The sequence below is a fragment of the Meleagris gallopavo genome, chromosome 16, assembly GCF_905368555.1.
Source record: "Meleagris gallopavo chromosome 16, MGAL_WU_HG_1.1, whole genome shotgun sequence".
NCBI lineage: Eukaryota > Metazoa > Chordata > Aves > Galliformes > Phasianidae > Meleagris > Meleagris gallopavo.
This window is the reverse complement of record NC_139419.1, coordinates 8,557,614-8,582,005: the sequence shown is the minus strand read 5'-3', so window position 1 is coordinate 8,582,005 and position 24,392 is coordinate 8,557,614. Positions and strand designations below refer to the sequence as shown.

General features: G+C 36.8%; 2 protein-coding genes across 11 annotated transcripts in view; both read right to left on the bottom strand.

The window, feature by feature from the left end:
* Positions 1–361: 361 nt before the first annotated feature.
* LOC100546314 (putative short-chain dehydrogenase/reductase family 42E member 2) lies at positions 362–21,366 on the bottom strand. Of its 2 annotated transcripts, none has more exons than XM_085237416.1 (15): positions 21,229–21,366; positions 20,065–20,148; positions 15,941–16,015; positions 14,460–14,628; positions 12,112–12,344; positions 9,583–9,678; positions 9,147–9,207; positions 7,107–7,225; positions 5,777–5,852; positions 4,585–4,667; positions 3,917–4,054; positions 3,458–3,523; positions 2,679–2,742; positions 2,255–2,328; positions 362–1,054 (listed from the first exon to the last, which is right to left on the bottom strand). In XM_085237416.1, the coding sequence occupies exons 5-15, from the start codon at positions 12,337–12,339 to the stop codon at positions 851–853; spliced, it is 1,209 nt and encodes a 402-aa protein (XP_085093542.1). In that variant the 5' UTR covers positions 12,340–12,344; positions 14,460–14,628; positions 15,941–16,015; positions 20,065–20,148; positions 21,229–21,366; the 3' UTR covers positions 362–850. The 2 variants fall into 2 exon arrangements, with proteins under 2 accessions (XP_085093542.1, XP_085093543.1); XM_085237417.1 differs by having other exon boundaries at positions 362–731.
* VWA3A (von Willebrand factor A domain containing 3A) overlaps positions 21,227–24,392 on the bottom strand; it is a 30,341-nt gene continuing 27,175 nt past the window's right edge. For 7 of the 9 annotated variants that reach the window (XM_085237389.1, XM_085237392.1, XM_085237388.1 and 4 more), the window contains one exon: positions 23,674–23,814. In XM_085237389.1, the coding sequence (XP_085093515.1) occupies positions 23,809–23,814 (6 nt within the window). In that variant the 3' untranslated portion in view covers positions 23,674–23,808. Of the gene's footprint in view, positions 23,815–24,392 lie in introns of all 9 variants that reach the window. The other 2 variants (XR_014886759.1, XM_085237387.1) reach the window with 2 other exon arrangements.

Below are 24,392 nucleotides of genomic sequence, written 5' to 3'. Positions count from 1 at the left end.
AGAGGTTGGACCCAAACTCAGGGCTGAGTTCTTGGTCTGCCTGGTGACACCACAATGGCAGTTCACTGAATGAGCAGCATCCCAGCACAGGGGCAGCATTACAGACAGCATGACCTGGCTGCACTTACACAGAGAGACAGCAGTAGCTCCTTGCTAAATTCCAGTTACCTGCCATCCCCTTCCCTTTCTACAGACTCCGTAAAAGCAGTATTTGGTTCAGTTGAGATTTATTATTGCATCTAAAAATTATTTTATATATACATTTTATTACAGCTTTTACACTGCTTTTGAACAACAGAACTGTTTCACATAAATACGACTTTTGTCCTCTCAGCACCTGTCATTTATAAATTTTCACCTATTTTTGTAGTATTTCCCAGGTCTTCGTAATTCCTAGCACTAACATGCAGTAGCTGTAGCAGCAGCTTCATCAGAGGAATTGCTGAGACAGTCTTCTCTTCATTGGAGCCACAGGTCTTGTTACAGCACTGCGCTTCTATGACGGCTCCTCCTCTTCCAAATCCTTACCCTTCTGGATGATTGTTTTTAGAAAATCATTCTCAGTATGAAGTAATCCAGTAGTGAAGATGCATTCAAACTCTTCCTTCACCCATCAGTGGTGAGTTCCTTTGATTCTGTGTCACTGCATTGTCCTTTGGGAACATTTCCTGATGTGCATTGTGTTTTCACTTTTTTTTTTTAGGTAAGATCAGGGAGAAGTCATCACAATGCTAAGAATAATGAATGAGAACAATAAATTTCATAGTGACTGAGGAATATAGAACAACCAGGTCATTCATCCCCAGAAACAAAACTAGTTTTTCAGGAACAGGTGGATAGCTGTTTGATGCTAGAAGAAGGAAAGAATGATCAAACTTAATAAAAGACCAAAAACAAAGAGCTTTTTAAGGAATGTGTGACCTTCCTGGCAAACAGGTCTTGTTTTAAGATAATGATCCACAGAATCTGCAAATGAGAATTTCTTTGGTTTGTAACCAAGTTGATTTCGTGCCTTGTCTATTCGGAAAGTGTGAGTTACAGTAACGTTCCAGACCTAAAATCCAAAAGGACAGTTATGGAAGTGACTTCAACATCTGGTTTTATAGAACATCAACAAACGTATGTCAACAGTGATATTACATGGAATTAAAAACATGAATAAAGACACTCAAAAACATACATATTTCAGATTCTGATTCTGTCCAGAGCTAATAGAATAAGTTTATATTGCTGACAAAGAATCAAAGTGCAACATCCTTCGCGGACTGAGTGGAAAAGGAGTTTATGCCACTGATTTCTCAATTGTAATTGATAAGCTCTACAAGTAAGAACTAAGGATATCCCCCACAACAAATCAGCACACTTCCCCCAAGCTGACTCATGTGTACAGATAAATATATAATGGAATTGTATGTATGTATGTATTGTGGTGGTGCGACTTCCCAGTTTTGCAGAAATGCACATCTAGAACTGGAAAACATTCACTTCTGCATGGATATATCCTCCATGTTTGAAAGCAGGGTACCTGTGAAAGTGTGCCAGTTGCACAGCCTCATTTCTGCTTCAGATATAGAACTAAGGTAGAAATATAAAAACTGATAAACAAATATGGAATGACTGAAAAACTAGTTACAGTTACTAAGGTCCATTCAATCCCTTCTATTTCCTATTATGTTACATGCTAAAATACAGTAAGAAAAATTGTAGATGATAGATTGAAGCACTTTGATTTATATTATAAATTATATTAAGTTAGATTAAAACGAATTTGTCCAGATTTGTCCAAATTTTTGCTTGCAGGAAATTGACTTTTCATTCCCATTTATAATTATTTTAATGAACTTTCTAATTATTGGCTAACCTTACAGTGTGATGATTGCTACCACATTGACCTGAGATTGTACACCTTCCTTTAATAGCTAGTTCTATGGCATAGGACTGCTCTCTGGAAATGATGTAGTACCTGTTTTCTTCTTGTGCCAGCACCATGTCACTCACTCTGTCTTCCATCCCTATGTTGTCTCTCTGGACTATCTAGTCTTCAAGTGAGGATTAGTTTCTGATCATATTATAAGAGGTGGCCAGGGTGGCATGGAAAAATGAGGCCATAAATTGACTGCCTAAGCCTTGAATGGACTAATCTCTGAGCAGAAAGACAAAGCTCTAACACCATCAGTACCCAGAGGGCATATCACACATTTCATGAGAACTCTGATCAGAAATATATAAATATTCTCTCATGTTATATACTTACCTCATTTCTTGTCAAGAAAGGTGTGAAGCTAAAAAATGGCTTTAATGCCAGATGCAGATATTCCATCACAGCAGCTGTTAGACAGAAATTACTTAATAAGACAGCTAGATAATAATGTTTATTGTTAAACAGATAACACTGACATTACACATCCTATAATTCCTACTGATCACAGAGGATTCAATTAAGATACTGGAAGGCACTGTTTAATTTATTAAGTACATCATGAATTCAGCTTATTAATAGCCTTTAAACTGTATCTGGGTATTATTAATATCAAATGGCATAAGTGATTATATTAATTAAAATAATTCCTATGGCTCAGTCCCTGAATTCTATAAAAGCATTACATAGTTTTACAGATATTTACAAAATAAATTTAAATAATAGCACAATAATCAAATATGTAGTTTATTATATTTACCTGATATATGAACCAGGAGAATAGGAATTTGTATCCAGGGTTTACTGTATCCTAATTTTTCAAACTAGAAGGGACATAAAAGGAAAGAAAAACAGAGAATTTGGATTCAATTTGGATTGAATTGATAATGGCAATGAAGCATGAAAATGGAAAAGTGAATTTTGAAAATATACATCTAAACTTTTTCCAGTTAATCTTCCCATCAGTACATGAAAACACAGTACCACTCCCTCTTTGGTGTCCATCTTATACTCTACAAATTAAATTGTATGGCAAATGTGAAACAATGCTATTTCAAAGGGGCAAGTGACCAAGCCAGAAACTGTATGTAGTCAGAGACCCATAGTTCAGCTGAAGTCATTTCCCTGAAAGTCTTTTCTGTGTAGGCATTGAAAGACAAAAACTTTAGCATATTCCTAATATCCCAGCTTTATGGTTATAATGTTACCTCTTTTTAACTCTTACGATAGGATTCTAAATAACTTTCCTTTTTGTCCTCCAGCTGACAACAGAATTAGCTAATAGCTGTAAGAGGCCTTTCAGGTACTAATAGTCGTTTTCATGCACTTAGCTAAACTCTCATAAAACAGTAAGAGCCAAACTCCACAGCAATGCATATACAAAACTTCCTCTAAAGCCAGTGCAACTTTGAGACATGCTAGGAGAAAAGGACACAATTAATGTGCACAGAACTTTAGTTAGTTAGTATGGTCTTTTAGTTAACCACATGATTGGGGCCCATACATTCCATCAGAGCTAAACATGTATGTAATACATACTAATGGAACTATCCATTCAGAAAATACGACGTTTTCACCATCATGTATGTAATATGCCTGTCCACTCTGTTAAAGAAGCAGAGAAAAACAGTTACAAAAACACAATTTTCTTTCTCTCACACAGCCACCTATCTTTGTTGATTTGGTGAATAGCATACCAGCAAACATACAATGAATTGACACAGCAGCTCAACAAATTATTTTCACTGGACTTCACTGTGATTTCAAACAGCACTTACACCCTTCAGTATATTTCAAAACCAGAAAAAAACAAAAAAAAGTCAAAATATCAACAGAACGTACTTGCTTTTGCACTGCCTGTGTGCTTGTGGATCCACACGAGAGTTTTGAGGATTTAGCACACAATCTTTTGGAGAACCTTTGATCTCAAAGCATTAAAAGCGAAACTTATTTGGAAGCCAAGTCTATTGAGATAGGATGCTTATATTGTTTACTTACAGCTACATAACCCTTCTCATAGGTGAGAGCCTCAGCAGCTAGTAAGTGAGCCTGCACCAGGTTTCCTACGTGAACCCAGTTCATCAGAACTTTGTGATTCCCAAACTTGAAGTTAAATAGTCTCAGCTGGATATTTACCTATAAGAAAACAAAACAAAACAAAAAAACCTACATGAAGAGTGTTTATTACACAGTATAATTATTTTCATTTTGTATCAATCTGAATACTTAGAATTTACTGCACGTGTGCACAATTATAGCACAAGGATTGCACTGCAAGGAAAAAAAACAAACAAGTAGGGTTTTATAGATTCAGGACTGTGGCCCCGATTTGCAGCAGTGAAATAGGATGGCATAGTGGTGCCTGGATGAGAATGTACTGTTCTGAAAGTGAAAAGTGTATTTAAAAAAACACTCTTTTCATTAAGTGATCAGGGATGTAAACCTAGCTCTTCTACCACGTTGTTTCTGCTGTGCAATTTTTTTTCACCTAAAAATACAGTTTGATCCGCCATTTCTCAGCGCCCATATCACGCTATTTGCTATCACACGAATCGTCACCAAGCTTTCCCCATTTTTGGGGGAATTGCTGAGTCAAGGCGTTCCCTTGCTCTGACGTCCCGCCCTCACAGCTCCCTGAGGAGCCGCGCTGACCACGTGACACGTACGGCTACCCGCGGCAGGTGGCGCTGCTCCCCGGGCCCATAAATGCCTGGCGGGCGGAGCACACAGGTCCGGAGCTTGGCGCCTCCTTGGAAAGAACAGAGTGCCATCATCAGATAGTTCGGACATCAGCACACGACAGGAAAATCACATATATTGTTTGAATTATATACATTCTGAAAGTAATGAAAGCCTGACCATTCTACGTGACTGTGCTTCCCACTTGTTTTCATCTCTATAAAATTGAATTCAGTAGCAGTGGAAAATCCTTCCTTTGCAGCCAGGGAAATCAAATCCTCTCACCACAGAACTTCCCTGTGCCTATGCCTCCTGCTTGAATGAATTTTGCTTTTTTTGTTACAGATAAAAGTTTATAAAATATTCCTGTCTCCATAATTGCAGACACGTAATGCAGGAAGAAAAACATTCAATTCACTGTATTTAGACACTTTGCTTGCTTGAGGCTCAATGGCATTGCAAAAGAAGAAGAGGTCTCTTAAACAGAGGCTTTCAGATTAGTCAGAATACTCTAGAATTAATACTTTACACGTGAATCAGTACACAGATTGGGAACAGGCACAGTTCCACCTTTGATGTGGGAAGGTTTAACAGGTGGTAGGCATTTGCTCAGTACATAATCAAAGATGCTAAAGCTGCATCCCCTTCTAATGATTATTTATTAAATTTCAGTTCAGAGAAATTGGCAAGAGTAAAACAAAATGTATATAAAAGCAAGGCTAAATATTTCTCTTGCTACATACACACAGATTTTCTGTCATAATTATTCATACAAATGGAATGTTAGAAGTCAACATGATCCTGATATTGCCAATCTGTTTAAGAAGCAGCAATTATTTTTGCAAGACAACAGCAAGCTCTTGGGGATTATGAGAATGATTTATCAGACAGTGCTGAGATGTTTGAAGGGACAGAAAGAATGGGCAATAAAAGCACAAATCCTGTAAAGTTGGTAATGTTTTAAAATGATTTGAAGAAGTAAGGCAACACAGGCTGAATTTTCCCATCTGTTGTTTGTATACAATTTCCTGTCTTGGTATGAACATAAAAAAGTTAGTGAACCACTGAAGGTAGGTTTATTTCAGCTCATTTTACATATACTATTTATTGATAAGCCAGTAAACAGAGAAAGGAATAGCACTACTAATGGTAGGAAAAACCCGAATGTTTTAGAAGTACCTTTTAGCAAAGTCCCATTAGCAGCAAGAACCATTTGGTCTGCAATTGCCTTCGTTCTAGAGTAATGATTAAAATGCTATAAAGAAAGGCAGAATACGATCAACATTTTAATCACATTATTGTATCTGTGAAGGCAGACAATGTTTATATCTGATAACAGCTAAATCTAGCCAGTCTGTAGGCATCAGCTTTTAATATAATTAAAGTTTTAAATAATTATGTTAAATATGAAATAAAACAAACTAGACCTTCCAAAAATGTTTCCATTTCCTATTGAAACTATTTTTATATTTCTAAGTAAATATATTTTATATAACTACAATTATATAATCATAAGCACTTATCTCCCAATTTTATCTTTTACTATTAACTTGCATCCAAGTATATTAATTGGGATTCTGGACACAGCCCATGCTGGTTTGGTGGTTACTTCTCCACGCTAGGTGACTTAGACATCTCTTGAATTCTGTATTGCTATACTTTATACTGAAAACTATGGCTAAAAGTTACACTGCAGTTGCACCTTCCTTCCTGAACCATCTACCTCTGCTGCTTGCTATTTCATGGTCATCATCAAAGAAAACATATGATTAAGGCTCAGAAACATGCAACTAATTGCAAATGCCTTAAATGCTTTATTAGAAGCCTGGGGTGCTGTGCAGGCTTTGCACTGACATTTCCAACTAACTATTTCAGGAGGCTTCAACAGAGTAGTAGTCAGTGCTGTTTAGGATTCTTGGACAGTCTAAAATTACAGCTTTTAGCTGCAGGCAGGATGCTGGGAGCAGGAAAGAACAAATGACAAGCACAAGAGAGGCCAGAATGCATGGAGCTCCAGATTTCAGCTAGAAAACATTCCTCAAAGGTTATAGCAAAGAAGGCAACTATTTCAGAGCAACCATGACGTGATGTAAGAAAGCATCAAGAAAGCAAGGTTTGGAAATATCAAAGAGGCAATAATTAGTGTGCATAAAGATGTGGAATTTGATGTTTAACAATATTTTTCAGTGCAGAGGCTCACAGGAGCCACGATGTTCAACGTTTACAGAGCAACTGGTTCCCTGAAAGCCCTTCCTCTAAAAATCTTCCTGGGATTCAGTCAGATTCCATCTTCTTTAATCATCTTAGGTATTTTAACATTCTCAATCCAGCTACTTATAGTATATAAAAGTAACAATGATTTGAGCATCTCTTCATTGATATGGGTCAATTTTTATTAATGAAAAATAACTCCATAGAATTTAATCTAGCTTAAGGCTTCCAGATCAACCTTCACATAATCTGCTCTTCAGAGTACAGCAGATGTCATGCCAACACATGAACAAAGTACCTTTTCCAGCGGAAAATATGGCACAGTTTCTTCATCTCCTTCTTCAATAGGATTCCCTCCAAATACCACGTTCACTGTACTGGTATATATCAGTCTAGGGACATTTCTTTGTTTGCAGACTATAAAGTTATAAAAAAATACATTGTTTATAACAAAAATAAAGAGTGAGAAACAACATATGAGCTGGAAAACTCTTTTTGAAAACAAGTGTTACACTTACAGAAAAATATATATTTTTTAACACAATGGTATCTTTCATTCAGGTAGAATATTTCATCTTAAATATGTGCTGTTCAAATATTTCATATTGCAATCACCAAATGCTTTAAGTATTCACAGCTATCATGTCTCCACCAGACTGTCATCTCCTGGATAGAGGAAATCTCTTGGCAGGGAAAATAAAGTCTGCTTTCTTTTAAAAACATTTATTTAAAAATGTTGATTTTACAAGCTCAATAAAAAGGAGATGAGTATACAAATGTTTCTGGTGATCTAACAGCTCTGAAAACCATCTGTGTCTTTGCAGGGGTTGGGATTTGGGACAGCAGCCTGTCTGCAGACCATCATTTCTGCCCTGTAGAGTGCAGCAAGCAGTTCTGCTTCTTGCACCACAGTTATCTGCAGAGGCCAGCAGTCATGTTAGAAAATGTATTAGCTCTCTCCAGTGTGTATGACTAAACTCTGTGTCAATCTGTTCATAAATGAGAAATGGCCAAGAAATGTTAGCAAGAAACATGTGCTGTCAGTGTACAACCAGTGGTACAGTAAATACAAATGAAACTGGTATAATTTCCAAAACAAAGTCTTAATTAAGGATTCCAGCTGACAGTAAGATGTCTAAATTCTGCTGCATCTGTCATTGCAAACGTCAATAACCCACATTTCCTTTTGATTTAGCAATGCTTCTAAAGTTTAAGTGAATTAATATTAACAAAGTTAAGATTTTTGGAATCTACACAGCAGTCAGTCCAGTTGGCTCCCTGGCTATTTTGAAAATAATAAAAATAATTATTTGATGTAAACATTTGGGAAGAAAATACGATAATAAAAAGTGTTATTAAAATATAGATTAACAGGGAGCCACAAGGTTCATACTCCTCCCAGATTCTTGCATTGTTAGGAGCCTACAGACATATGACAGGACATGTTTCTGTGGGTTCAGATGTTGGGGTAAGAAGGTAAGATGTTGCAACCTTTTCCGTCTAGTTCATTTAGACCTTTACTTGCCTGCCACTTCACTGTAATTATTCTGTTTTTTTGTTTGTTTGTTTAATAATAGCCCACAGTAATCCCCAGGCAGAATGGAAATGAGTCTATATTAGAACTATTTTTGCCATTTTGCTTTTTGATTGTTGTTTTTGTTGTTTGGGTTTTGATGGAAAAGCAAAGAGAAGGTAGCTTTGGAACATACAATATACTTTGAAATGTTCTTTTCTGGAGTTGAATATACAGGAGGAAATCTGACATTTGTTAGCAGATATTAGTTAAAAATCAGTGTATAATAGAAAAGGGTCAGATTAGATAGGCTAAACAGGGATAGATATAGTGAAGTGGTAACATAACAACTAAGTACACTTAGGACATTTATGGCACCTAAATGCTTACAACACAACAAAGTTTAATATCTGTCATGATGTTTCTGTGAAGAAAAAAGATCATTCTTCTTCATTGTATAGTGAAGGAAAAAGATAAACCATTTCATGGTGGAGAGTTTAAGTTGGTCTGCCATGGCATGAAATCCAGGTTGAAAACTCCTCAGACCAATCCAGTGGCAAATCTCCTACCTGTTGTGAAGGAATCTGTTTCATTCCATCCAAAAAGTTAATTTTCTGCATTAGAAGGTTGAAATATTTTAAATCTGTTGTAGATTATTTTACATTAGGGCCCTGTTCTGCACACCTAGCTTTATATCATACTTGGAGATTAAGAGGGGAAGAGCCTCTTTTAAATGCCATACCAACACAGAAAATATCCAATTGGAAGCTTTTTAGATTCACTTGGTTTGGGTCAGATGCAAATAAAGAAAGTCTAAGTACATACCATCAATTATGACTTCAGTGCCACCAACATTTATGGATTCAATCTGCTCTTTCTTTTGAAGCTATAAAAAATTTTTGCATAAAATCTAATTAATTTATCAAGTCACATTCACAATAAAATCATTGCAGCTGACAGATCTAGAAGACCTATGGCCTTTGTTCTTTGTAGGTGTCACAATGTCCTGACCTACAGAGATTTCTAGCAGTTCTCATTTTTAATTGCCTTGCTTTGCTTTGAGTAGCACATTACTTTCATGCTTTGACATTTATTACCTTAAGGAACGCCTCCCTTGTTCCCTGCATGGATCACCTGACCTTCATAATCAATTTCTGTCTCACCTAAATACCACTTAACCATATTCTCTGACTTCTGTATGCAGACAGATCTTTTCTTTCACAAGAATAAAGAAAGAAAACGTTAGGAAAATTGTACTTGCTTGTTCTAATCCTGACATTCCACAAGCAGCCACATGAAAAACACAGTCAGCCCCTTCACATGCTTTGAGCACTGCTTCATAATCCCTCACATCACCCTGTAAAATGAGAAAAAAATGGATTTTGACTGATAGAGCTTGTTGCATTCTCTATGCTCAATATTCAATATGGCTATTAACAAAAATTTATTCTGATCTATTTCTCATATCATCAACTAACATTAAATAAAGTATCACAAACATGGAGAAAAATCCATGACTAAGACTTTTCTTAATACTGTATTACAAAACAATCATGACTCTTGATAGCCTCAATTACAAACACATATTTTCACACTTAGTCCTGAAGGCTGGCAAAACTTGTTTGACTTGAATGGGAGCAGCATATGCTTGAGGGCAGGAGAATGAAGCCCAAATGATGCTAAAACATAGCAAGGAGAGTTCAGCTGTTTGCCAAGGAATCACCAAATTTGAGAACTCATTTTCTGACAGCAATTACACCTTAAGATCTGGCTTCTGCCATCTGGACAAGTCGCTTTGCCTATCTAAGCTTTATTTTAAGTACTCAGAAACACAAGTTTTGTTCAAGGTTAAAACGGAAGAGTATATACTACATGAATTTTAAATTGTATCAGTGTAAGTTAGTGTGGTATTTCAATAAAAAGATTGTGCACTTCTTTACAAATTAGGAGATTTTAAAGTATTAGATATTATTTATCATGGTGAAACTGATAGAAAAACAAAAGATATGGCTGGAGATAAGATTAAAAGATGATCTCATCAGTCTTCAACTCAGCTTTTTTCATCTGAGTTTGCAAAAATATTGCACAAGCATGGCTGACTTACACTTCCTACTGTCAATCAAATCCTGACATAGCTACACCGTCTAAATGATATCAGCAAGCTCCAAATCACTGATCAAGTTGCCTTAGAGATCTGTGCCTTAATACCTTATTTACCTTGTAGTTTCATTTTGTAGATAATTCACTACACTTAGGAATTTTTTTTTTTTAATTAAACTATAATAATTTTCTCAACATTGTTTGAGACAGATCCTTTGAATCTCTTCAAAAAGATGTAAATTGGCATCAGTGCACCAACTTCAGACAAATTCTGTAGATGTACCTTATCAAGAAATCAAGCCTGTGGTTTTCGAATTGTTGGCAATACTCCATCACTGCTCCAAGTTTTTTAAAAGCTGTTTCTTAAACTGAGCATAATAACAGCCATTCTGGATCAGACTAGAAGCTTGTCTGGCCCATTATTCTGTCCACTGCACAACCACACAGAGCATCATCGTGTGTCCTCCTCTGCCATCCTCACCATTTTCTCACACGGTGACATGGCTAGAAGAATTGCATCACCACCTTGATTGCCCCTGGGACAGGAATGTTGTGATTACTTTCAGCTTTACCGTCAACATTCTAATTCTGGTGATGGTGTTTAAGAGATCTTATGCTAAACACTCAGTCCAGATCAGCTAGAACTAGTGTAAGCTGTCTAGCTAGAAGTTGTGTAAGGTGGCAGGAGCCATGCACAAAGTGCTAGTGTGTGCCTGCACACTCGGATTCCCAAACCTGATTGAAGAACTGTGAAGAATAAGCATCCCCCCACATCAGGAAGTACTGCAGTTTGCCGTTCCCCACAGGAACATTAAATATTTTTGGTCTTTTTTGCTCTCTCTCCTTTGCAGACAAAATAAATAAATGTAGTATTTATGTTAGGAGTCAAAAGTAATCAGGGTTCATAAATGGTTACTCTAGGAAGAGCAGGTGCAGGGCAAGCCTTTGTGACACTTGTCTGATCACTAGCGTGATACTCCAGAACACTATTCCACCACCATGTATTTTTATTTAGAAGTATTTCTTGAGTCTGATTTAACTTACCTATTTAGCAAACTCAGTGGAAGCAAACTTTTGGCAAGACTTTGTATACGCATTTTTTCTCACTGCATGAGAAAACAATCTATTTTGTTTATACTGATCTGACTCCTCATTTCATTTAATGACTCTTCTTTCTTGTACTGGAAAGAACAGTGAGCAGTCAAACTCTGTGCCTTTCCATGCCTTTCACAGTCTTCCACTCTCAAGTCATCTCTTTCCCAGTCTGGAAAGCCCTGGTTTCCTTAATCATGCTTTGTATTGAAGTTATGCTACATATGTGATCGTTATTTCCCTGTCCTGCTCTCACATTTTTACTCCAAATAATTAGCTTGAGAAATAAACATCACGACTTCCTTGCTCACTCCTTCATTTAGGTTAAGTATGAATGGTGCATAACAAAACAGGACTCTTCAGAACTTGACTGCTGAAAGAACTGACCACTTGGACTCCTACTGCTTGCTGTCTTTTAGTCAGTTATTTATGCATGCAAAGACGTTTTACAATGACTTCTTACTGTCTTTAAAACCATTTACAGAAAAACTTTTATTAAAAATTCCTAAAGAGAAAACTTGCTGATGTGCAATTAGTAGTATGTGCAAGAAGTGGTACGACTTATTTCACTGCTGTTAAATATGCAGTTTCAACATACCTTGAAAAAGTCTGCACCATTTGGAATTTCCCATTTAGGTTTTTGTATGTCAAACAGAACAACAGCAACTCCTGCCTTGACAAGAGCACATCCCAGGTTGTATCCCAGGTAGCCTCCACCTCCTGTCACCACTGCCCTTCTGCTTTTAACCAGTGCTCTAGTGTGCTCAGTTAGTTTGCTCTCACATAGGAGGTCCCTGTGAAGCTCCTCTGTAGATCCTTCTTGCATCACGGCTGCAAGATAAAAAGTCTCTTGAAAATTCTTGCATGGTACTCTGGAATTTAGAGAATTTCAGTAAATTTCATGTTACAATGATCCTTTTGTAACTATACTATTTTTATTTATATCTATTTTATTATCTTAATATGCTTAAGTTATGCGTATTCGTAATTTTGGTAATGGTATTTCTACGTAAAATTTGTAATGAATCTGGATACTTTTACATTCCAATAAAATCTTTTCCTCTTATCTATTAGTTTCATGTTATATAGAAATGAAGAGAAACTACAGTATTTTAGAGATACCAACTTCTTACCAACTTCTGTTGATATTTCTTTTCATCAGGTCATTTGTATACAGCTGTTTTATGTACTTCAGAAGACTGATTTGAGTATCATAGAATTTCAGGTTGGATATTAAGAAGAATTTCTTCTCAGAAAGAGCGGTTAGGCATTGCAGCAGGTTGCCCAGAGAAACAGTAGAGTCGTAGTCCCCAAGGGTGTTTAAGGAAAGGATAGATGTAGCACTCAGGGACATGGTTTAGTGGACAGTATTGGTGTTGGATGGATGGTTGGATCAGATGATCTTAGAAGTCTTTCCCAAACCATAATCATTCTGTAATTTTATGTTCATTCCATGATACACAATTCCACAGGAGTTATCAGTCTGTACACTTTCTTCTGGATGAAAAGTGAGTTTATTCTACAAGAATCGTTTCTCTTTAGATAGGCACTCATATTCAGCAATTAAAATTAACAGTATTCCAAATCATGATATACTCACAAGAAATTAATTTTAACAAGTTAATTAACAAGTTAATTTTCCTGCATCAGACAGCCCTATTGTCTTGATTCCCTCGTGTCCCTAGATAGAAATCCAGAGTATATACACCTAAAAACATTCAAATTAAATACCAGTAAAGTAGGAGGCAAGCTGTGTGCCTGCCACTTTAGATTAAAGAATATGGACCCAATTCATGCAAATTACTGTGGTTCTCTCATAGTCAGGAATGGGTCCAGCTAGCAACATCCCCACACACTCCTCAAGAGTATTTGTAGAAACATTACAGCAGTAGGGCGTAGGTTTTACTCTCAGTCATTTACATTGGTGTTCAGCACAGATTATGCAGAACTGGCCATGTCTGGTAACTGACAGCTGCATCACTTCCAGAGTGACAAAGAAATACTAAAAAAACCACAGGAAGTGCATCCCACAGTCTGTTACCCTGCAGTCACAGGCTATTTTGTCATCACTTCTTTACATTTTTTAAATTTTGTTTTTCATATTTTTCTTTTTTTCTTTTTGCTCTGCTTTTCTGATTTCAGACACAGGGAAATAATTTGTAGCAGTCTCCACGCTGCTATACTGTTTCATCACCAATATCAGCCCACTAAATTCAATTGCATAACAATGGAAACTTGAGCTCCTTATGTTGAAAAATATCCTGATACTTAAAAAATGAAAAATAATCTACATTTCCAAGCACAATTTAAATAAGAACTATTAAAATAAAACAGATATGCTTCTTGTGTTAAGGAAAATAAAATTTACATCTCTAAATCATGCTTTGCAGCAGCTCTAAGCCACATAAAATGACTTCACTTTGCAGTCCATTAAAAGATACACTTTTCTGTACACTGTAAAGACAGCGAGAGTCAACCTTGTCTCATATGCCATTAAAAAACATATTGTTAAATGGCATATATTTGAATGCTGACACCTGATTAATATCTCCTCATATTTTAAGTTAGCTATAGATTAAAAAGCAAAAAGCATTCTATCACATAATTTTGAAGATTCTGCTAGAAATCTCTTTCCTAAAAGGCTCTGATAGAATGTGAACACGCATCAGCTTCAGGTGAACTAGAAATTAACAAATTTTCAATATATACAATTGCGTAAGAAAATATTTCCAGAATCAGTAACGTCCTTGTTTCTGAAGATTATATAGAAGTTTATTTCTGCATTCTGCATATTATGCATAGTTACATCTTAAGCAGTATGTATGGTGTGAGTTCTTAGCTCCCCTACTGCCATTTCAAATGTATAAATGCAGAAATTACTCCCCCCTAGAAAGTTAGATTCAAACATTTCAGGTTTTTAAAAATAGGTAAAGAAATAGTAAGTACCCTTGGTAGAATCCTGGATGTCAGTGTTCTCCCCGTGCTTCCTGTCCAAGAAAGACAAGAGACTTGTCTTGCCGAACAATTAGTAACACAAGGTGCTCAGGCAAACAGAGATGTTCAGGTGTGCTCAGGTCCTTTTGTTGTTCCTGTTCCTTTGTAGTTGGTGGCTGGGCTGGGAGCCAAAAAAGGGCAGGGCTTAATTTGTACATAATTTACATTCCTTTTCAGGAAAAAAAAAATCTCCACATCAGATCCTTCTAAATATCTTACTGTTACCTTGTAAAAGGATTGCTGAGACACTAGACAACACAACTATTGTTACATCATTCTGTAGATAAATAGCACTAGATTACTAAAACGTCTCACCTGGGGTTTACAAAAAGTACAGAGAAAAAGGTTCTTATGAAAAACTGGAAAGAAAATCTTAAACAAATCTTGAAAACAAATTTCTCTCTCACAGTTGTGTGGCAGCCAGTCACTAGTGGTATTCCCAGGGGTCAGTATTGGGGTGGTCCTGTATAACTTCTTTATTGATGATCTGGATGAGGGGACTGAGTGCACCTTCGTACGTTCACAAATGACACCAAGCTGGCAGGAAGAGTTCATCTGAGGCCAGCTGTATGAGCTTTAACAAGATCAAGTCCTGGGTCTTGCACTTGGGTCACAATAACCCCAGGCAATGCTACAGGCTTGGGGCAGAATGCAAAGCTGCAGGGAGAAAAGGGATCTGAGGCTATTAGTGAACAGATGGCTGAACATGAGCCAGCAGTGTGACCAGGTGGCCAAGAAAGCCAGTGGCATCCTGGCTTGTATCAGAAATAGTGCCAGCAGATGCAGGAGGTGAGGCCACACCTTGTGTACTGTATTCTGTTTTGGGCCCCTTACTACAAGACACTGAAGCCCTAGAGCATGTCCAGAGAAGGGCAACAGAGCTGTGAAGAGTCTAAAGCACAGGGGAAGAGGCTGAGGGAAATGGGATGGTTTGGTCTGGAAAAGAGGAGGCTCAGGAAAGACCTCAAGGTTCTTTACAGCTCCCTGAAAGGAGGCTGTGGTGAGGTGGGTTGGCCTCTTCTCCGAAATAATATAGATATGACAAGAGATAATGGCCTTAAGTTGCAGAGGAGATTTAGGTTGGATATTAGGAAAAACTGCATCTCAGAAAGAGCACAGGCTGCACAGGGAAGTGATGGAGTCACCATCCCTGGAGGTGTTCAAGAAGAAGACAGATGTGGCACTGAGGAACGTGGTCTAGTGGACATGGTGGGGATGCATTGACAGTTAGACTGGATGATCTTAGAGGTCTTTTCGAACCTTTATGATTCTATGAAATGTTGGTAGGATACCTCTCAACCAGTAGCAGATTGAAATGAAGTACATTTCACTTCTACCTACACTTTTCAATCTAAATTTGGGTAGAGAGAAGAAATAAAAATATTGTTTGGCTATGATACTTAGCTCTTTCATTTCTTGTCATTTCTTTCTACCTTCATCTCCAATCCAATTTTTTAGGCACAAGAGCTATTCTCCCATTTCCAAGTGAAGTATATGCAGCAAACTACCTAGTACACAACAGAAGAGGAAAAGGAAATTTACTCTTAAATAAAGCATTTAAAATTAATAATAAATTAAATGATTAATTATTACAGAAGTTCTCTGATTCTGAGATTTTAAAGTACTTTTAAAGCACAAAACCTCTTATAAATTAAACAATGAGAAATCAAAACCAACATTTTAAAATAGGTGTATCTAAAACTAGGCTTCTGTAGTTAAGATGCTAAAGGAACACTCCCAGATCTAAATATAAATTACTTCTATTTTAAATGTTGGCATATTAGGAATATCTCGTAGGTGACTTTGTAATTTAAATACAATTTAATGGTACTTAATGGAGTCATGTTTTGACAAGCACACAGATTGACACCTAGACAAACACGTTTTAGTACAATATATATGCATTTCAGTCCTTGTAGTCTGCATTAGAATCTTCTAACCTGTCAAGTAAATTTGCACTTCCCAGATTGCAAAATGAGTGACAAACCCAAATCAGAGTAAAATCCTCAGGAATACAAAATTCCCAGGTTGAGCTAGCCACAGCACTGATAGGTTTCACCATTTTATCTGAGGAAGACAGAGTTATTCCATCAATTCTGGAACTACTAAAGAACAACTCCACAAGTCACAGCATCTGGTCACTACTGCTAAGTGAAAATCAACAAGGGGTATTTTAATTTGATTTTTGGTTCCCCTTTGGCCAGAAGAGCTTCCAGAACTGCTATTTTGTACCTCACTTAATTAAGAATACAGGTAGTCATACTTTATTCCCTATATCTTGCTATGCCTTGTTGAAAGAAACAGAAGCTAAAGTTACAACAAGAAATACTGCTGCATTAATACTTCACGTCTGGAATGACAGCTCATACAGAGTTTCTACCTTTTCTCCTGTGACCACCCACAGTTCGTACAGGCAGACAGAAATAAGCAAACAGGCAATACTTCTAGGAGATGACTGCTGAAAATTCAACAGGAAGGAACACAACAGGAAGGTATCAGAAAGTTTGCTAGTTTGTTTACAGAGACAGTTCACATTTCTGAAATATCATGATGGTTTATCAAAACATTACTCACATCCAGTCTGTAAAGCAATGTTGAAAGGTAATTGCACTGTTTCATAGAGGAATCTAGTATACTTACACAAGCTGATTTAAAATTGCATGCTGATAGGACCACTGATAATGACTGAATTGAGTGAGTAGGATTCAGAGCCTGGTTGAGACAAGATGCTGCATGTCTGCAGGATGCAAAGGAACACACGTTCCCACCTAGTGCTGTGGGCACCAGAGCTGAATGCTGGACCACACAGGGATGTGGTATTGTTAAAAGGATAATATAGTTTATTTTCTTTATAACGCTCAAATTTTCAGCCCACCCCTGGGTTTTTTGTCATCAAAATGAGGAGGAAATAATGCAATAGGCCACTTTAAAAGAATCTTAGAAATAGATGGCCAGACTAGAGAGAATGAGCTGAGTTGTCTCTGTATTCTACCTTAAGGCCCACACATTTTTGTTTTTGAGTCTACTGCCAAATTGTCTTCCTTTGCAGAATCATCTCTAAGGCCACTATTGTTTCATATCACAGTTCTTATATCACAAGTCAACTTATAAAGTTATAGATCCACTCCAGTCTCCAGTTTATCATTTGAGGCACAAGAAAAGACAATTCATAAAGCCAGAAACAAATTAAAAAAAAAAACGGAAATATTCATAAGCTTAAAAAGGAAGATGAACCTCACACACAATCTCACAGCTATCAGATTGAAAATGGCTGTATTATAGATACAATTGCACATTATTTCTTTTAGTTTAAAAGGGAAATCACAAAGGACATATGCTCTGGCAACTCCTTCAGAAATAGATACATCCCTCATCAGTGAACCTATTTTTTAATGATATAAGAGATGCTGGAGAGAGGAGAGAGCCTAGTGGTTGTCAAAGTTGACAATGGTCTTTGTCTATGTCTTTACTGTAGGATTTGCAATGGAGTTTTTAGGTGATGATTTGGGTGATGGTCCATTCACCATCTGGCATATATCAGCAATTAAGACACATCAGAAAAGTGGAAGCAATAGATTATTTTTAATGTAACTGAAGATGAGAAGTCATCAAAAGGGTATAAAAGGAGTGATGGGACAGGAAAATAACAGTTAGCTGTGAGCAAGGCAGGACTGCATCTTCAGGCTTCAGGAAGGGAGTAGAGCTCTGGCTGTGAAGTAACAGGAACCTGAATAAGGGTTTTTAATTGTGTGGAAGTTGTTATACAGAAAGGAGCCTTTAGCAGAGATGTAACCTAAGCCTGAAGAACTGGACGTAAGTCTGAGTTAACGTGACAGCCGGATGTTTGTGCTGAGTCATAGGCAGGATTACGTGTTCTGGAGTGCCCAAGGGCAGAAGAACAGCAGAAAAGCTTAAGAGAATCAGCTCTCTCCTAAAGCTACACTGAGCTAAGAATGTCCAAGCTAAAGCAAGAAAATAGGAGTGGGACATGAAAGACTGAAGTTGCAAGTGAGTTGCTCACATAAAATGGTTACTGAGATTGTCCAGAAAAAGGAGAGTTTGACAGAATTATAAATAAGTTAGGGGTGGTGATCTTCCTTAGGTCATGTTCTGAAAAAACTAAAGAGACAGAAGGGAGAAAAAGGAGATAACATGACTGAAACAAGAGAGAACAACATTTTAAGATGAGCATGGGGCACTATACTGAAACCAGATGCAGACCTGATCTTCTCTGCCCATGTCCTAATGTGTATGAGAACGATGAACAAGGGACACATTGCCTTCTCACCATGAGACAGCCTCAGAAGTCTAGACAGTTAGAAGAGTGGTCAGAAAACCACACTGTTGTTTTTTTTCATCTTACTTCTTTTTACTGCAATCAGATCAAAGGCTGTGATGACCAAAGAGGACAGATGGCAGAAGAAGTATGTATAGTGAGGTAGTGAGGTAAGGGCTGATTGCATCAGGACTGACCTATGAAACTGAGTGTTTGTGGCTATCACTGGTACTATAAATTGCTGTCTGGTTTAAATGCTCCACCACTGACTTCGGTTGAGTTCAAGTGACTCAAGTTCTTTGTGGGAAATAGGTACGAGGATATTACACCTTTCTCAATCTTCTCCCAGCGTGAAATCAGCATGAAGTGATGGTGTTTACTCAGGCCAGGAAGCGAGGAGACTTACACAGCCTCTGTGACTTTACAGAGCAACCAGGGACCAAAACATGGAAGGACTCAGAGACCAACATGAAAGGACTGCAGTGAATCGATAGAAGTTGCTCATTGCTTTGGAATAGTAAGCCTTGAGACATGAGATAAGCCACTTTGAGTGCTTCTTTTTATGAGCTGTAGTGCCGTTTGTTTACAGGTAAAACTAAAATGAAGAGGTGCTCCTGTCTGAGCTGAAAGGAGATGAGTTTAGAAAGAGCCTGGATACTGTGGCTTACAAAAGCATTTGGAAGCAATAGTTTGTTTCAGTTGGCTGAGAGGTAATCAAAGAAGAAGGTACAACTCTTCAAGACTAGTGCTTGGGTAACATCTTTCACATCACTTTCTTTAGTTTCAGATACTAGTCTTTAATATGTGACATTATAAAATGTAGTATAAACAAAGTATATTAAAACCGACTGCTGTTCTAGATTAGTTTTAATTGACCACTTAAAAATCGATGCCATTTGACCTTAAATTTTTTCTATACAATAAAGAATAAAAAGTCCCTATGAGAAGTTTGAAGATCTGGAAGTCTGAAAGATTCAGGTAACTTGAAGGTATGGCCACTCTTCTTCAGTTTTATGTACTGCAAATAGGAGATAAAGCACTTCGTGTTTTTCAGCCCTTATTAAAACTGTTGGGAAAACTGTCATTTTCAAGAGGAAGAAAAAACATTTGTATGCACTGTTTCTAAAGCACTTGAAACAGACACAATATTAATGCAACAACAGATGCTGATGCATACTGAAAGTATGCATCATTCAAATGACACATTAACTACTGTAGGACAGCACAACATTCTTCACAGTCTTTGCTAATTTAGAAAAGATACAGAGGCTAACACCTTACCTGTGGTGATGCTGTAATTTCATGCCGTAAGAGAAATATGCAGATTCTCATTCCCATTATTAACAGAAGGCATATTTTCTGTACCTAACACAGCAAAAGAACAATGGTATGCTAGGATTAAATCAAGAGCCTTTGGGCAGCAAGTTCCTTCTGGCATTTTGTTAGGCAAAAAGATACAAGCATTTCAATCACTTGCCTTTTGTAAAGACATTTTGTCTGTATAAGAAGAGAGCAATGCAATTATAAATTTCTGTATAACAACTGAATACAGTCACACGTGTACTGGTTAAAGATATAATACTATGCTGTTTTTTTCATGATCTCTCATTTGGCTTTTTCTTTTTAATACCATTGGATACGTTACTGCTAGGAACAAGCATATCTAATACTTCAAACATCTTTCTCTTAAAGTCTGAAAAAGTAAGGTTTTGTAGTTTAAGTGTCAGACAACTAGCTGTAACCCTGAGTTCTCAGATTCCTTTAAAATCCCTCTGTTCTTCATTAACATACATGAGCATTCTCACACTGTCTCCTCCTTTTCCTTCGTCTGTGTACTTACTTGTATCATGATTCCACATATTTCACCATTTCCTCTTGGACAGAATAAAGCATGCATAAATACTATAAAGTACAGCCTTGGAACGTGCCACTAAAAGTGCTTTTCAAGTTAGGCTCCGATTTAGTTTGCATTTGTGGTTGCTTTGCATGCTACAGAGATGGACTGATTTACGGGCCAAGTAAAATGGCATCTGAGACCACAATGCCAAGTTAGGGTGAAATTACAGAAAAAAAAAAAAAACAAGCATCTTGTAATAGCAATAATGAACACGCCCCTTATGAGTTCTAAGGTGTTAAAAAAGGGGACAGGTTGGACAGTGTTTGAAGGAAAGCAGTACAAAATAAATCAGAAATAAAAATGTTTCCATCTAAAGAACAGCGATGACATCTTGGCTTCTTGGATACAGAAGTCACAGAAAAAAACTGAAAAACAAAGGAAATATATATATATATATATGCAGAAAAAAAAGATTAGGTTTCCTTTTAGTTCAAAAGCTCTCTGTCAGGTATAGCCTGTTTTCCTCTGAGGCAGATATGGCTGAAACACACACAAAGAGTTCCTGAATTGCCAGTCCATACTAAATTAATATGAACATCTGTACTCACACAGAGATTACCAATTCTTGCTGCAGTCTTCTGATAGATGGTTCAGAACATCAAGGTAGCAACTGGTTTAATTCACTTTAATTCACTGCACATAAATCAGAATATTTAGTGAATCACAGAAAATACATGACTTACAAAGAAGATGGTAGAAAAGTATGCAGCTTTGTCAATTATTAAACTCCTCCTTTTATTATATCTTGAATAAAGTAAATCACATTCAGAAAGCATAAACCAGGAAAGCAAATGACATATACGTGACAAATCAACACAGAAAGGTCAATAACAGAGCACTTGATTAATCTAGTCATCATTGCTGACCCAGGTAGGCAATAGGTGGGAGACAGAAACTGTAGTTCGAAGAATTGAGCTGTTCTAAGTAGGCAGCAGGACTGATCAACCTGCAGCGGCTCAGAAGTATGGAAAGAGGCTGGATGAAAACCCTCAGGAAATAAAAAGGATGGAATACAGTGGCTACATACTGCAACATCTGACTCTTTTTGAATCTTCTTTGGTCACACAAATTTAAATATAAGTATCTGTTCCTTCCTTTTCTGTTGCATTTTTCTTGAACAGGAACTCTTAGCTCACAGCACCAGCAAAAGAAGATACCTGAATTCCTACACATATTTAAGTTTACAGTCTGAACCTGGGAGCATTTCAAGAGAAAAGGAGTTATGAACATATGTCCAGACTAATACAATGCAAACAAATGAGCAATGTTTTTAGTACATGTAATTTTAGAATGTTAGTGTATACAGTGCAGAGAACTCAGGATTACATAGATCCATTTATGATCAGTCTGCGAGACTTTGGATTGTTGAGTTGTTTTAAATGAGTAAAATCTACAAAAACCAAATACCATACAGAGAAAAGAAAAAGGCTGTAAATAAGAGGTTTGCCAGACTGCAATCTAACTCAGCACACTGAAATGTTTCAATTCTTATTTCATACAGAGTCTATGATATCACTGAATGTACCACATTCAGTGGTACCTCCTAAGGACCTCTATAACGATATCAAAATATACATCATAGCATTGAGACATTTCTTAAATCTGTCAATGAATAAATAAGCATCTCTTGTTGGCAATACAGAAACCTTGTCTCTTCTGCCTGGATTTACTTTTTCAACAAATTCACTCCTTTTGTCAGTAATCAGCATCTTTTACTTATATATATCCATTAAAAATGCAATTAATCCTATTGATTTACAGTTAAGATTTTATACCAAAGCATCTCAGCAGTGATACACATACTAACATATAGAAAAAATACTGAAATATACTATTAAGAACCATGGAAAATGATGCTCAGATGCTTAGCACAATGTGCCTTTTTAACTGCAGTCTGCCACAGTAGGCTGGTGCTAACATGGAAGGCAGGAGTAAGATGGTACAGAGCGTACAACACTAAAAAGATACTTCTGTGATGGAAAAAAAAAGTTTTAATTTTTTATGGAGATAAAACAGAAGAAGGAAAAGGAAAGAGACTATCTCCCATATCAAATTATTGAATCATTCCCATCAGTTGGCACTCAGGAGAAGTGAATGGCTCCTGAATAAACTCAGACCAGGTATCTGAATTTTGCAGTCTGGATCAATTTTCATTAAAATTACATGTACTAAAACCATGAATTTCTAACCCTCTGAAAGACAAAAGTAAACACCTACAAAATGCTAATGAGCTGTCACCACTGAGTTCCTCGTTAAAAAAAATGTGTATTTCATAAACTGGAAAAATATGTGCCTCAATACTGGATTTTCTTAAATGGCACTGGAAACATTTTTAATCTTTCTATAAAAGGAAGTGCACAAGAACTTAATAGAATTGCTTTGAAGATTGGCAGTGTGTGATTATACAAACATAACCAGGTGTTAATCAGTATCAAGATCTTCCCTTTCCATGCCTGATGATTTCTGAATCATTCGCTCTGATCCTTCTCTACTGCCATCATAACATGTAAAGAGTAAAAATAATTATTACCAAATTTCTTTCAGCAAGGTCATTCCAAGCTTTGTTTTCTGCACTAGGCTTATTTCTTGGATTTCTTATTCAAAACCAGAGAAAAGAATTCTCTTTCTAGTATCACAGCCATCTGTCATATCTGTTAGTGATGAGAGCACCAGCAAATAAGTCTCAAACCAACTACCAAAAAAATACACCTTTGATGTACCATCAATTGATTGAAGCAATTATTAGTGTGATGTGGTGAAATAATTATTCCCAGCCTGTGGGGAAACAGGGATCTGATTCTTGTACAACTACTATTACATTATAAAACCACTACATTCTCTAAAATTTATATTCATTTAAAACTATCCTCTGTTTATGTTTAGACTTTGGAGAGTTCAAGCCTTGATTTACTTTGAGTTCTGCAAAACCTGTAAATGCAGTAAGATGGCAACAGTTATCATTTGTAAGCTCTCCTCTGCCAGAAGTTTAGAGGAAAAAAAAAAAAGAAAAAAAGAGTACATCCTTCCCTCTTTAAACTTGAAGCTGGAAGCTTTAAAGTATGCATTGAAGTGAAGCAGGCTAGTGGTACCACTCCAAACATCTTCAACGTCCTTCGCTGGCCTAAATTTTAATCCTACAAGTCAAACATATGAATAATTTTTTAAATACATCACAATACATAAATCACATAAGTTCACAGACACAATTGAAAAAAGAATACTGGAGAAACTATATAAAGTAACCTGAGTAACTTACAGTTTACCTTACTGACATGTTCAACTACACTACAACATTATGTACTTCTTGAAGTACACACTAACAGGAATGTCTTCTAATATGCTCTACAGTCAGTAGTTCACTTTGGAAGGATCAAAGACAGAGATGGTTGTGAAACAACAGCCTCTGTCTCTACATGCCGGTAACAACTTGCTTACTACTACAGCATGGTTATCCTGTTTCTTCTCCAAACAGCCCTTCATAGTGGCCAGGCCTTACACTGTGAATTCTGCCCATATTTGAACATGCTCCAGATTTTATTTTCTGTGAAGCAGCAGGTCTGACTGGATTTTTTTCTTCTCTTTGAATGACTGGGCAATGTTTGTAAACCAAAATAGAAACTACAGCTGTAGAAACAAGGATTTTAAACACAGTCTGAAAATATATCTGCCTCACCCAATCCTTGATGAACAACTTGGTAGGCCTGAGTTCTCT

What these genes read in the sequence shown, in the direction of transcription:
- LOC100546314 (XM_085237416.1), bottom strand. Translation starts at nt 12,339, where the DNA reads ATGCAAGAAGGATCTACAGAGGAGCTTCACAGGGACCTCCTATGTGAG. An exon ending in GAATGTCAGGATTAGAACAA is followed by an intron (nt 9,208 to 9,582) that starts GCAAGTACAATT and finishes AATTTTTTATAG; the next exon opens with CTTCAAAAGAAAGAGCAGAT. An exon ending in ATGAGAAGGGTTATGTAGCT is followed by an intron (nt 3,524 to 3,916) that starts GTAAGTAAACAA and finishes CTTCTTTAACAG; the next exon opens with AGTGGACAGGCATATTACAT.